Source organism: Anas acuta, chromosome 2 (genome assembly GCF_963932015.1).
Source record: "Anas acuta chromosome 2, bAnaAcu1.1, whole genome shotgun sequence".
Taxonomy (NCBI): domain Eukaryota; kingdom Metazoa; phylum Chordata; class Aves; order Anseriformes; family Anatidae; genus Anas; species Anas acuta.
In genome coordinates, this window is record NC_088980.1 from 23,982,462 (window position 1) to 23,998,184 (window position 15,723).

The 15,723-nt window shown below is 38.5% G+C and overlaps 1 protein-coding gene across 4 annotated transcripts in view; it reads left to right on the forward strand.

Annotated features, from left to right (window-relative positions):
• Positions 1–15,723, forward strand: part of CDK14 (cyclin dependent kinase 14) — a 332,773-nt gene that overhangs the window by 213,074 nt on the left and 103,976 nt on the right. For all 4 annotated transcript variants that reach the window (XR_011093764.1, XM_068673922.1, XM_068673924.1 and 1 more), the window contains one exon: positions 12,950–13,013. Coding sequence is in view for 3 of the 4 variants with exons in the window: in XM_068673922.1 (XP_068530023.1) it covers positions 12,950–13,013 (64 nt within the window). In the remaining variant the exon portion in view is untranslated. The remainder of the gene's footprint in view (positions 1–12,949; positions 13,014–15,723) is intronic.

The window sequence follows — 15,723 nt, forward strand, 5'->3', positions numbered from 1 at the left end:
TTTTTTTTTCCCATGAAATCCACATAGTACAGTATCATATAAAGAATTATATAAAATATTAATCAGACCAGTGAATGTAGCTGAAAACTCAGAATAGTGAAACTGCTGTTTCCTAATAGAGTCATCTCTTCTTTGGACTTCATTTAGTGCTAGTACTTTCCTACCATTTTTGCCTTACATTATCTTCCAGTGCTTTCATATTTTTGTTGCTTTTGCAGCCTTTTAACTTCCCTAATGATAAAATCCTGCTGCTAATCTGCATTCCTCACATAGTTCAAGAGATCAACTGCATCTACACTGTTGAGAGGTTGATTTTTCTCTTTAACTTGTGTAGTTAGTTACCCTTGTTTCACTGGTATAACATGTCTCATTGTGCTAACTCAGCGAGGTCTTTAAAACTTACCTATGAAGTGTTGTGTTTTTCCCTTATAATTGCAGCATTGCTCATGTTAAAGAATTAACATAGCCATTTGAATTTTCTTGTTCCTGACCCCCAATCATTATTCAGCATTTCACATTGTCAGTATTTCAGGCCATACATATATATGGACCTTAATATGTTGGGGGTGGTGGATAAGCAACTAGAACTCCATTCTTTCTTATCCTCTCCCTCATTATTGACTATCAGTGGTTCAGAAGTTCTGTCATGTCTATGTTAATTTTCTTTTTTGAATTTGCATATAGTATTTGTTTTCTTATCTATCCATTTCTCCCTCTGCTTTTTGCTTGTTTCTTCGTCTGTTCTTTTATATATTTTTGTTGTTGTTGTTTTGTTTTATTTTCTGAGAAACAGTATACCATGGAATGCAGGTGTTAAGCAGGTCTGGATACACAGATATGTTAAGCAGCAGGATATGCCTTCTTTCATTCACATGTTGTCATCGATTGCTTTGGTGCAAGCCCTCCAAATTCCTTTTGGAATTGTAAGCAGTATGTTCTACAAATCTTCCCCAGTCCTCACAGCTCCCTTTCGCAGACTCCTTCCCTGGTGAGTAGAGAGGAACCGTTGCTTTTCAGCAGCTCAAGGGAAGTCTCTGCCTTTTGCCCAAAAGAGAGGTTGCAAAGAGCAAAGACTGCCAATGAGGCTGGCTTGTGTGTGGCTTAAAGCATGTTCAAATGGAGACAGTATATGACTACACCCTAATTCCTCTTGCCTCGTGTTTTGGAGAGATCAGAACTCATGCACAAATTTACCGAGCAAAACAATGTCAAAGAAAAATGGGTTCACTGAAGCTGTGAGTGCAGCTGCCTCTTCCAGTTGAGTGACACCTGCTTCCACCTTCATTTAAATAATCAAAATGAAAAGTCTTAGGCCACCTGCCAACTGATTGTTAAAACTACAGCTGCTAAATAATCAATAAATTGCTAAATCTCACAGTTTCCAATTTTCAGGAAATTTGAGTCTCAAAATTTGGCACTCTTTCAAAACTGACTTTGTATCTCTATCCTCCTCAAATCCCCTCCCCCTTGAATTTCTCATCAAAGATGTATTCTCAATTTGTTATTTCAGAACCACAGAACATGTTTTTTTCCTCAAATGAAACAACACTTTAATATGACAACAGATATATTACTACTTAATGGTAAACAGAAACATAATTGGCTAAAATCACCTCAGTTTCAGCCACAAGGTGTTTGGTGTTACTGTGGGTACCACTTCTCTTTCTTGACTGTCCAAAACTCAGAGCTTTTTGGTCAGACTGGGGAAGTCTGTAGCAGGGTTCTTCTGGTGTTATGGAGAGGAGAGAGCAATCCAGAAGGGACGTACTGATCATCCTGGTCACAGGCAGAATCCAGCAACGGAGTAGTGGACCCCATGAGGAGTTCCTGTCATCTGTCATCTGCAAGCAAGTTCTGGACCTCCATGTTACTGTGGTTGTCTAATGTATTTGGTATGTCTCCAGGTTCTTACCTATGTGAACATCTATGCACGGTGTCGGGGAAAAGAGCCCATCATGCTTACTGAACTTCCAAGAAAGTGTCTAAAGAAGGCACCAGGGAAATGGGTAGATGTTCTAGAGAAGAATTCACTGGAGACTTGCAATGTTGTCTGAAGTATAGTGTGCTAGCTCATTAGGCTGTAGTGGAAGATAAAGGTTATGTTCAGCCACAGCCCTCCTGTTTATTTTACTGTGTTCTGGATGCGAATTAGCATCTTCCTCATGTTCTGCCCTGATCCTACTTAAAATATTCTGTCTGCTTTTCTGGACAGCACCTGTCCATCAAGATAGGCTGTTATTTTCCCCAGTTTTTATTTTTTATTCTTAGAATCTTCTACACTACTTGGAGACTTACATTTTTCATTCTGCTTGCCTATTTTGTTCCTACAATTCAGAAGGACAGTCAGAAGTATAAAACTCTGTCTTTTATGGGAGCAAATATTGCTGTTTGGAGTGAATTTTGAATGCATTGTGCTGCAGTTTGGTGTAGGTGGCACACTTGAAACTGAATCACTTGAAGTGGTTTTTAGTGATAAGGTTAGATGTTTTTAAAAGTGATTTGAATTGGGAATTCTGTTCAGGCTCAGTGCAGGAAATCAGCAGGATATTTTAGACATCCAGAAGTGCACTTATGTCCGCCACATCTACCCAACACAATTGGAGCTCATTATTAATGCACTCGCTGTTTCAGAAATATTGTAACACCTGGACCCACACATTCTTCAAATGGCAGCATGACTGGCTGCCTTCATTTACTGCAGATTGAATAAATGGCTGCCTAAAAAAATCTTGACAGAATACCCACTGCTTCACTGGGCACCATGTGGCTGCATGGATCTATTCAAAATTGAGATTATTGCAAAATCAAGACCTTAGTTGGCAAAATAAGGACTTGGAAAGCTTCTGGTTGATCTGATTTGGTTCTAGTATCGTACTTTTCTGTGATGCTGAGCACCAGGCTAAATATGCAGGTCTCAGTATATGTTATCTCCCAAGGATTTTTAGGGGAGAAAAAGAATTTTCTCAATATCACCATTTTTTTTCCAGACCTTGAACTCAGCAGTTCATTTAGCTCAGCTATGATATTCTGTCTGACTTAGTACAGCAGCTTTCCTTTGCACTGCAAATGTACTTCTGTCATGTAATGAGCTTCCATTGTGCGTGCATATGTTGTTGCCTTTGCATGAGGAATGACAGGTCCTGGTATAGTGTCATAACGAGATACACTCATTCCTCAGATGTGTTGTGGCTGGGCATCAGGCCAGACAGGAAGGGTTTCCAGTATCAAAGAAGTAGAGTGCTTCACTGCTCGGAGTGGGATTTTGCTCTGGGAAAATGTAGATTGGTTTCTGTGAAAACTAAACCATTGGGGCAGGTCCTTGTGTGGTGATGGTACTTCTCAGGAATGGATCTGATCTTGAACGTGCTGATTTGGTCAAATAGTTTTAGTTAAACAAAGGTATACTGAAGAAATGCCATCCTATTTTAAATAGAAATGTTTTCTTTACTAATTTTATGGTGATTCATAGGAATTTGCATAAATTCAGTCTGTTATTTAAATAAGCTGTCTGGCTTTAAGCCTTTAGGTATCCAAATGAAAGGGTGTATCTTTGCTCACGCCACTGAGATTGGATGGTGATACCTGCTCCAAAAGCAGCATTGTTTTTCTGACAAGCCAGCATTTCAAAATAAATAAACAACAACAAAACAACACCAAAAAACAACAACTGTATAGTGCATACCAGGAATTCAAATGAACCAGCTGCTGAGCCAGCACAGCAGGGCATGTGGAAGTGTGTTTCATAAAAGCCTCCCACAGGCTTATGGCTTTCTTTTCTCCCTCTCTCTCTCTTTTTTTTTTTTTTTTTTTCTTTTGTGGCTTAAAGAAAAAAGTCAGAAAAAAAAATCTAAAAAACTTTAAAATCTTTAAAGACCATATTTCAGACAGGATTGTCTTTGGATGTATTTTTCCAAAGATTTTACAACTCAAACAGGATAGCAAATCAGACCTGCATAATACATACCTTTCAGTACACTGTAAATCAGAGCAGATTTTAGAGGATACATAAACAAGCATGACTTGTGAGCTAGGGGGTTCTTCTGATAATCACTGTGCTTCTCCTTCACGCTGAAGGAAACAATTCTGTTCCCAAATGGTAAGGAAGAGACCTAGCAACACAGAACTCAGAAGCAGGTGCTTTTTCACATGTATTGTCATGAAGGTCTTCCTTAGTGAAGTCTTTCCATCTCTGCTATTGGATTGCTCACAAGTGACCATGCTAGAAGAGCAAGCTTCTCTCCTTGGAAGAAGGGGAGAGGAATCTGTTGAGGTTAGCTGTAGTTTTATCCATGAGTTCTCTTCCCAGTCCTATCCCCATCCACATCTTCAAGGCATACAAAGCTTTCAAATTCTCTTCTCTTTTTACTCATCCTATCAAGCTGCTTTATCTTCTGCAGATCCAAAACAGATGCTATAATTTAAAAGTCTAGGATTTTTTATTTTGATGATTTGATTGTTGGTTGAGGGAGATTCAGCCACTTCACTGACTTATCTTGGCACAGATGGCTGGGAAAGCTAGGAGGACAGGATTCCAGTTCTGCTGCTTCATCCCATTTGGGCCTTGAGCAGCCCTCACAAAAGAGCCCTCTTTAAACTTTGGAGCTACACAGCATCTCCTTTTAGCATGTCCTACAGTTTCAAATTAAATTGTTGCATGTTTTCAGTGATTTGAGTGAAAGTGCAGTCTGTCAGGATTTTGACTTTTTTTCCCACCCCTTACTGATAATTTCAGATCCTCTCTCTACAGCATAGACCCCTTTGTTTTCACAAGAAGTTTGTCAGATCTTGTTTTCTTACTGTTTTTGGTACTTGTGTCATTCACATAAATGTTTTATTAAGAATTACATCATTCACATCCACCATGTGAACCATTATGAAAGTGGAAGGTTACTAGAATAGGATGTTGTGATGTGTGCTGGTAAGCTCTAGGAAGAGGATGCTGTAGTCCAGTACAAGCTGTTTCACACTGGCTTTTTTGTCTCGTTGTGAAATTTAGATGGAATGATTCTGGTCTCTCTCTCTCCAGTTTAGATGGGATTGTGGACAGAATTCCTTTCTAAGAGTCATCTCATTGACAGAGCTATTTCTGTCATTCAAAAGAAAATATTTATTCCAGAAAGGACCTACTAGATATACAAAACTCATACCTGGTGAGTTTTGGCCGAGCAGTTAAGGACAATGACAAATCAAAGCTTGGTAGTGTTTTTTTGTATGGCTGGGGATTTCATTTAATCCTGTCCTGATGGTCTGCAGTGTGCTTGGTCTGTCCTGATGCCTGCTGTGTTCCTGCTTCTCCACTGAGTGCAGGGCAGTAGGTGCAGCCTGGCTCTGCAGAGGCAGAGGAGTGTGCCTGTGAAGTCTCCAGGCCCTGGCTTCTCCCTCCTGTCGGCACAGTTGCAACGATCTCTGATAGTGCCCCTCAAAAACAGGGAGCTTTGCTTATGGTGGGGATGAAGTTTGTTTACTTTGAGTTTGTTTACTTGTGCTGCAAAGAGAGTGGAAACAGCGTTGAGGAAAATTTAAATGTTCAGTGCAGGCAACTACTCAAATATCATTTAAATACACCAAGTATGGCTGGAAAAAATCACATATTAAATAGGTTTCCAGGCAAGACTTTGTCGCATTTTACCTCTGTGGGGAAAAGAATGTCAAGAACAGTTGGGTTCTTTACTGTTTCAAATACCTCATTTTTGGGCCTTGACTGAGCTAAAAAGCACAAACATTAGTTGGATGTGATTTTTTTTTTTTTTAATTAATGTGTTTTGTTAAGATTTTGTAGGAATGTTGATATTAATTTCATGTTTTGCTTCCCTCATCTATACTGGCACATTACCTAAATGTTTTTGAAGCTAGCTTCGCCATAAATCACTCCATATGCTCAAAGCAAATGTTTTTATTACCCTTTTATAATGGAATGATGATATTTCACTTAATGCCTGAAGGAGTCAGCCTTTGATTGTAGGTGCACATGGTTGTTTTTGCTGGTTCTTTTTCCACCTTAGAGAATAAGCCTTGGGAACTTAGGGGAGTTTTAGGTTAGATGTTAGGAAGAACTTCTTTACCAAAAGGGTTGTTAGACACTGGAACAGGCTGCCCAGGGAAGTGGTGGAGTCACCATCCCTGGAAGTCTTCAAAAGACGTTTAGATGTAGAGCTTAGGGATATGGTTTAGTGGGGACTGTTAGTGTTAGGTCAGAGGTTGAACTCGATGATCTTGAGGTCTCTTCCAACCTAGAAATTCTGTGATTCTGTGATTCTGTGATAACTTTTGGTTTTCATAAAACAGTGTCACTTTATTGTGCGGAAGCAAGTTTATTAGTTTGGCGAGCTGTGCCTTCTCTCTTTTCTTGAAATAATTTAATGCTTAGAGTTTTTTCTTTATTTTTGATAACACAATGCTTTTATCATTCACAAATTAACTTGCAAAATAAATACTCTGATCAACTTGTTTTCTAACCATTTTTTTTCTATTAAATTCTGTATTCTCATTTGAAGACCAAAATGAATGCAGATCACATGAAATATATTCTACTACTTATTACATACAAAATGGTGGCTGTTGAATTTATTTTTCCTTTTACTAGCTATCATCTCTTTAGGATTTCTTATGATTTTGTAGTTTTAAAGGGACATAAGGAACCAAAAATACAACCCGTTTTATACAGAAAAATAAGAGTTTGAAAGTCTTATTTTGTCAGTAAAGAATTGGCAGATCTTTTCTTTTCTTTTTTTTTTTTTTTCTTTACCATTTTCATTCTGGAGAGGAATCATGTGAGCTCAGCTACATTACCTCATTTGCTGTATGTTTAATACGTTGCATCTCTGTTTGGCTGGTATTTTCTTTCTCACCTGTATGGGAATAATGAGGGAATGCTTTGATGACAACTGATTGGGAGGGGAAAAAAAAAACAAACACAACACCAAAATTTATAAATATAATGAAATACAAAAAATAAAATAAAATACAGTTTTCAGGCTCTGAACAAGTGTTTTCCATGAGGGAGGAGGAGGAGACTGTGCCTTGATCACACTCAGTTTAGTTGTTTTAATTTTGAACTTACGTGAATTCCCAGATGAGGGATTGTATGTATTTTTTATCATTTATTTGAGGAAGTAGGGCTCCGATATTTTAAATCTCAAGAACAATGAACAGGTTCTTATTTTGGGGGAATCCAAATAAATATGTTGTTATCCTAGCTGATCGACTTTTACTGTAGATAAAAGTAGAGTGACTCTCATTCCAGCTAGGAATCCTGGAAAAAACAATGCCTATCCTAAGTTAAAATATGTTCATCCTCTAACAAATATACAAGTGCATTACACAACCTCATAGATTTATTTTCCCTTAAGGAAACTAAAGAGCTAAGTTCCTGATGTGAATAAAAGACTGGTACTGAGACAATTCCATTTTTGGAATATATCTTTTGGATATTAAACTTGACACTCAGCTGTCATCCAGTGTGCCCAGCAGAGTGTTGAAGGGAGCATAGCTGCAGTTGTCAGTCAGCAGAGGCTGAGTCAGCATGCATAATGCACAAATAGTTACTGGATTTTTTTTTACCCATTAGGCAGAATGCTAAGCTGAAGGACGAAGTTCCTCCTTCAGTCCTCACTACTACTCTTTGTGCTAGCTGATATTATCAGATGGTAATACAGAACTTTTCCTGATGGTGGAAGTTGTGGTTGAGGTCTACCTATCAGGGAAGCCTCAGGAGGGGAATGCAGCACTAGTTGGACCACCAGTGCAAATGATTTATTACCATGGAAGGCTGACAGAGAGCGAGATTCCGGAATGGATGGGGAATTCCATCTTCAGAGTTAGCTCAATGGGTGGTGGAGAAGCTATTGAGAAACCTTGGATTTGCACAGCTTCTCAAAAATCTAAACCAGTAACTGACTTTTGTCTAACTAAAATGAAAAGTTTTAAAAAGCAAAGAAAAAAAATAAGTTAAAGTTTAACTAGGAACGTATGATTTGGGAGAAAATAGTAGATTTTTGCTGAAAAATAGAACAACCAAATCCCACTAAAAAGAAAGAGATTGCTGATTTGGAAATGGCTAAATGGCTCTGCTGTACTTATTCTCTTGCTTTCTTTATTTAGTTAAGTTCCTTAGACAGATACAATCTACTATGGTGTCTCAGAGCCAAGGGCATGCCCTAAATGCAGTATGTTTTACTTGGCAAACAAGAAGACTGGAACAGAAACTTTGATGACCTTTGGAAGGAAAAATAAAGTAAAATAAATAAATAAATAAATTACATGCAGCTTGTAACTTGTTCTAGTTAAAATTCTAAGGTCTTTTTCAACACAAGCATATTTTTATTGAAAAAAAAAATAGAATTCACTGTCCTGAAATTTTTTGACTGAACTTTATTTATTCACCAAGTTGACCTAAACAAAAAAGACTTGAAAATTCAGCAAATTGCTCAGCCTGATTTCCATAAATTTTGTCTAAGGAAAAGCATCTCATTTGCATGCTGATCTTGTTTTTCATCCTGCTCTGTTGCTAGAAAACCCTGAATAATACCACTGGCTGCACATTCTTTGTCTTGTTGAAATCCAGACCATTGCCTTTCCTGAGTATCGCCATATTTAACAAAGAATTAAAGCACTATTTCAGTAATATACAGCTTCATATATTCAAAAGTTGTAGTAGGAATGGAAAAGCTTATTCTTCACTAATTATGCCAGTACTTGGGAAAGATGTATGCTGCTGCTCATCTCACAAGCAATTCAGATGGCTTCTCCGGACAAATTGTTACCCAGAATGACCTTATTACATGGCAGTAACAGGGAATGCTTTCGAAGCAGAATGCAGGACAACATGACTAATTGTGTTGATGGACTGGCATAATACTTACCATAAAATAATGATTCCCTTGGACACAAGGGAGCATGTTAATTAGGTGAATGATGAGTCTTTGTAAAATCAAATGGAAAAAACAAGCAAGACTTTTTCCTTTATCAAAAAGTTACAGAAATAGAGTAGACCTTAACACATTTGTGTTGTGTTTCCTGGACAATCTTTCTATATTATGCTTGTATATGGAGGTTTGAACAGCAGGTTCTGTTTTTGTAACTTTCTGTATATTGCTGCTGCCAAACCGGTACAATGTCAACTGGCAGTGAGGGTATTTGGCCCTCAGCACCCTGATGTATTGTAAATCTGTTATTTTCATATAAATAGATTTCGCACCATGCAAATTAGATCAGAATCTGATCCTGATTTTGAACAGCAAATTTCAAATGACAAATTAAGGTCATTTTATCTTGTTTGTTAGGGAATAAATGAGTCCAGAGTGCTTCATGTTATAATTGTGTGTATTGTGGAACAGCAAAATCCCAGGAGGGTCTGGAGTTTTCATTACAGAAACCATAACCCTCTTGGCCTGTGGCAAACACTAAATTGATTCCAAATTTGAGAATTGTAGGTTATTTTTGCATAAGTAATTCAATTAAAAATAGGACATAAAAGCATACAAGTTGAATGTTTACCTTGCTGATATGCAAATTATCAGTAGAAAAAGTACACAAGTTATTTTTTCCAAACAATTCCCAGTGGTAAATAAAAGATTATTTCCAATCTTGCATTGGGCTTGAATGCTGTGACAGCAGCAGTTATTTTCATGTTTTTTAAACAGGCTCGAAATTGAAAGAAAAAGTGTTAAAATGTAGAAGAGAGAGAATTTTAGGTGGCATGTTTGGGATGAGAAGTGGTTGCCCATGAAGGGATAGTTGGGGGCTGGAAGTTCAACCATAAAATAACAGCTCCTGGTGTTAGGTGGCTGTCCCGGGCTGCTGTATCTCCTGTATCTTCCACCAGGAGCTGCAAGGTTAGGTTTGCTCTCAGGCACCAGCTGGCTAGTGGTTTGCTACAGCCAGATGCCTCATATAATTGGTTAGATGCCTTTCTGCAGTGCCAAGATGTTGCCCGTGTTCAGGTCTGGACTCTTAACTGCTAAGGGACAGTGTTTTAGAGCAAAACCAGAAGATCACTGGGCTCTCCTTTCCTCTTCCATGTTGGTCCCATAATTATCTTTTGCAAGCCAAGGCAGATCCTTCTCCACTGTGGTGTTATGTGGAGTCCACATTGCTTTGTTTATAGCAGGTGTCAAAACTCATTGCTTTAAGTTGCCTAATCCCACCTCATCAAAAGTGGATTGATTGCTGCTTAGAAGCAACACTTGTGGAAGGTGCTGCTTACAAACTGCTTTATGTTGACATACCTCTGGCCAGAGACTGTTTCATCTTATTAAAAACACCGTTGTTTCCCTGCTGCCTTCTCCTTGTTGGTTGATTGATAGTCACATATTGTGAATATCTGCACTGTACATGTTAAAAATTGTAATACAATAAGGATGATCTTCATAGTGTTTGTACAAAGAATTGAAATACACTGTCTGGATCATTGCCTGAACTACCAGCTGCCCCTACCTGAAAATGATAGGCATTTAGTTGATAGAAAAACTTGGTTGTTTCTAAACTGACTGGTACCCTTGACAGAAGGTATAAATGTTGTAGGCAGTTTGAATACTCCATTGCACAGAACTCGTTCATAGCTGGCTCTTAAACACTGTAACAGCAGATGTGCTGGAATACTATTAAAGAAATGGATTGGAAAACCGGTGAAACAAACAAAAAAACACCACCAAAACCTATGAGTCACAGAAAACTGAGTCATTACAAAAGTGATCTCCCAGCAAGCCTTCTGCTGCTATGCCTAATGTTACTTTGAACATCAGAATAAGTCATTTCATATCAGCAAGTTCTACATTAAATTGGTCTGATAAAGATTCTACCTTTGACTGAACGTTTCAGATTTTGTTAGCAAATCTTAATATTCATCTGTACAGTTCCTTAGTTGCTTAAGTCTCATCTAAAATACGAGATGATCGCAAGAGTGCATTTGGAAAGACATGGCTAATTTTATTATATTCACAGCATGTTATGAGAGAGCATTCCTTTTACTTGCTAGGGGCGCTGCAAAGTTGATGACTTTTTCTCAATTTAAACTGAGAGAAATGAAGAAGCTCTGTTTCTAATACACGGGCTCCCTCTCCTGGCTTGGGAGATGCTTGGTGCCAGCAGCTTCATTTATACAGAAGCCAGGTGAAAGTTATTTGCAAAAGCAAATTGATTTAATCATAACATAGTGGGTCAACAGTATCTCTGAACTTCTTTTATGCTTAATCAGAGCACTATTCTCTCCTTAATAGCAATAATGAAGAAGAATAGTGGTGTTGTGATGAATCAGGGTTGAAGGGCCAGGATTACCTTATTCCAATGCTGATTAAGTGTTGTTTCACAAGTACTGAAAGCGACGTCCTGGAAATAATATTTACAAATACAATCAGTGAACTTGCATATCCAAATAACCACATGAGTACATATTGTCTAATTTAACTGATAGTGTTTGTTGTCTTTGTTTCTCTGACACCTTGGTGCTCCACTTTCAATTCATGCTATTCATGCAAACAGTTCAATTTAGTTGTAGTTTCTTGTATTTGTGGTATTATGCATAGTGTAGAAGCATCTTCACAATATTCTTCTTATATTAGAAACATGCTAATATTGTAAACTGCTTAACAAACTTCTAGAGTCATAGAACTCACCTTGCAGGTAAGAGTCGCCTCTGTTTAAGAAGTCACTACTTCTATCTTAAGTTTTTAAGCCAATTTCAGAGTGTTATAAAATAAATTTCTGGCAGAGTGAAGAGGCTTTTATTTGTGTTCCAGCTTCCTAGTCTTCCTTCGAATAATTTTTTAAGCTTTAATTTATAGATAAGAACAAATGTTTATGTAGCTATTTTATGCTGGTCTAAGTGACCATACAGTGTAACAGTGATGCAATCTGTGCAGGTCCAAAAGATTTATTCAGAAGATCTGCAGTGCAAGTAGAGACAGGGCTTGCAGAGAGTTTTTGTACATTTATGACAGTGCAAAACAAATGCCCTACTGGTGTGAAATGCTTTCACTTTATAATACCAGCCTTGTATTCCAGGGCCTGAACTATTACTGTTTGCAATAGTAACTATTGAAAACAGTCCCTAGAATTTTCATTCACATTAGAAATTGTATGAAGATTTGTAACAAGGAAACTCTGGGGAAATAACAGATTCCCCATCTCACGCAGAAACCCACTTCTAGAGCTGCTATTTTAGATGTTCTTCCCAGCTCCACTTAAAGCAACTCTTGTCAGTTATGTTGCATGAAGCAAAAACCATTTTGGAAGAATTAATTATAGCAGTTCTTTCAATTATCTTTTTATTTGTGCCAAAGATGCATGGAGTTGAACTTTTCATGTGAGCAGAGTGTATGTAAGATGTACATGAGAAGTCTTCAGCACTGCTGCTGAAAGTTAGTCTTATATATACTACAAGGAGAATAGTTGAAATGAATAGAAATGAAACAATGCATGAGTCAATAATGTCTGTATTTTCTAAAAATTTACTGGTTTTATCGTTACTCTATCAGTTTGAAATAACAGCCCTTCTCTGTGCATTCTTTGTTCATGCCATGCTCTTGGTCATCTGCTTGACCATTTGTGTGTCTATCCTGACATCTGTTAGGTGTCTGCTCAGTTTATTAAAGTTTACAGGGATTGAAATTATTTTGAGGTAGAAATCTAGCCTCGGTAACATCAGCATTCTTTGACATATGAACAACTTGAACTTGTCAGTGGGAACATGTATAGGTCATACAATCAATCTAACATAAATACAGCACTGTTATGTCCTTTACTAACTCCACTGGTACCTTATAAACATGGAAACTATTTAAGTTTTTGTACCCCCAATAATTAAGCCTATTTAAAGTTTAGATTGTAAGGTACTTTGAACGCTTTGGAAGAATGCAGTGCTATGAATTGTCAAGTATTTTCCACTATAGCAGCATGTGTTTTATATTTCTTTTTTTCTTTTTTCTTTTTTTTTTTTTCCTTTTGTGTACAGGTACTTGGAACACCAAATGAAGATACATGGCCTGGAGTCCACTCCTTACCCCATTTCAAACCAGGTAGGTCTAAGTACCAAGTTCATCCACGTTTTCCTTTTCCTGGAACTACAGGACACAATTACATTTCTGAGCACAGTCTGGGAGCTGGTTTGTGAAGACATCCACTGGTATTTTTGGCAGCTCTTAATTTACTGAAGAACCTCTACTGTGCTTTTCTAAATGACCTGAATGCAGTGCAGAAACCATGATGTGCTTTTTCTCACTGCTCACTTCTTATTGTGCTCAGCGGGTTGTTTGGTTAGTTGGATTTGTGTTTTGTTTTTTTTTCCTTTTGCTTTTTCTCCTGTATGGTACAGAAGGATCCCTGACCATTCTCCTGCCATGTTTTGCCAAGTATCATACACCTTGGTAGGCTGATTTAATGATTAGCATTACTTTCCTGTAGGCTACTCCGAACTTTGAGGAATACTGAAGGGAAGCAAAGAATAAGGGAAAGACTTAGTGAAAGCTGAAGCTACTACTAAATCATCTGTTAGTACCTTTCTACGCCCTTTTTTTTTGTGTGTGTGTGTTGTAATCTTAAGTTGTCACACTCTGTGACCATTTTTGGAAAGTTATTCTATCATGTAATACATTTGTATAAGAAGAAGTGAACAGTTTGCTTCTTGAAGACTAAGTACATGGTCAAATTATGTGTGCATATATATGTTGTAGTCTTGTGACCTTTTGACTGGCAATCCTAGAAATACTGTTTTTCAAACATGCTAAACTGGAACGGGTAAGAGACATGTTGATTGTTGGGGTGGTCAAATACTGGAACTGGTTTTCCAGAGATGTTTGGCATCTTCATGCTTTCATATGCTTTCATACAAAGTACTTAATTGGTTCCCAGCAAATTTTAGATGAGTCTTCAGCTAATAACTATATGACTGAAGTCTGATTTGGGGCCTGACCTCCTCTGTCAGTATGAAGAAAATGGGTGACAGAATTGGCTCGGGAATCACCCTCAGTAAGTTTGCAGACTACACCAAGTTGGGGGGAAGTGTCGATCTGCCAGAGGTTAGGAAAACCCTGCAGAGGCACATGAACAGGATGGGTCAATGAGAAGAGGCCAATGGGATGAGGTTCAACATGGCTAAGTGCCGGGTCCTGCAGTTTGGCCACAACCCCATGCAGCGCTACAGGCTTGGGGCAGAGTGGCTGTAAAGCTGTATAGAGGAAAAGGATCTGGGGGTGTTGTTTGATGGTTGCCTGAACATGAGCCAGCAGTGTGCCCCGGTGGCCAAGAAGGCCAATAGCATCCTGGCTTGTATCAGGAATAGTGCAGCCAACAGGACCAGGGAGGTGATTGTCCCCCTGCACTCTGCTGTGGTGAGGCCACACCTCGAATTCAGTTTTGGGCCCCTCACTACAAGAAGGACATCGAGGCCCTGCAGCATGTCCAGAAAAGGGCTACGAAGCTGGTGAAGGGCCTGGAACACAAGTCCTGTGAGGAACGGCTGAGGGCACTGGGATTTTTTAGTCTGGAGAAGAGGAGGCTCAGGGGAGACCTTATTGCTCTCTACAGCTACCTGAAAGGAAGGTGTGGGAAGCTGGGGGTCAGCCTCTTCTCACAGGAAACTAGTGATAGGACTAGAGGGGATGGCCTCAAGTTGTGCCAGAGGAGGTTCAGGTTGGAAATCAGGAGACATTTCTTCTCAGAAAGAGCAGTCAGGCATTGGGACGGGTTGCCCAGGGAGGTGGTGGAGTCACCATCCCTGAGGGTGTTTAAGGAGAGGTTGGACGTGGTGTTTTGCAACATGATTTAGTGGTATTGGTGGTAGGGGAATGGTTGGACTAGATGATCTCGGAGGTCTTTTCCAACCCTAAATATTCTATTATTCTATGATTTCAGATGTCTACTCCTTGCATGCCTAAGGTCTCTCTGTAGACTCCTGGTTCTGCTTTACTGCAGATGGTAGTCCCTCCAGCTTTTGTCATAAACTGTGACAATTTGTCATTGTGTCATTTAAGACTAATTTCCAAGTCCTCTTATAAGTCAGATGTAAAGAAGATTCCTCTTTCATTCTACCTGTCTTACTCATTAGATTCCCAGTATCATAGTGGCTTCTCTGGGACAGAGAAGTGGGAAGTGAGGCACAGGATTTGAAAAGGAGATATCTAGGTAGTTCTGAAAAAGAAAGAGAATGAAATAAATATCTTGTCAGGCTTACTTTGATAATAAAGCAAGGCAATGAGAAAAGGGGAGGCAGACATCTTCCTTGTATTTTGTTTTTCAGTCTCTGCCCTAATGCAGTCTTATTGTTGCATAGTCAAATCATTCTCTAGTACTCTGCAGTGAGAACTTTTAGTAGTAGAAAGAACTTTTAAAGAAAGTAGAGAGAACTTTTTAATGAATACAGTTTTTCACTGTATTTTTCCTAAGCCAGTGTGTCAGTAAGTACTCAAGATTTTGCCTTCTTCATTCATGGTTCTGATTAATTATTGAGTATATATGCAGAATCCTTACAAAATGTAGTGTTTTTTAACTGCATTCCAAAGGCACTGTTTTTATCCAAGGAAAGTAAGCAAAGGAGAAAACTTAGAGACATTGGTGTATGTTCTTTGGATTTGTTCTTTTTCTTCTGTGCATTAAAGAAAAGTTTTGAACAGCAGATGGCAGCCAAGAAACTTTCTGGTTTAATTTTTGTTTGCCTTCCAAGTGTGTTAAGGGATGTGGGTTTATTACCACAGAAGAACATCAGGAAATAAATCCACAGTAGGCACTTCA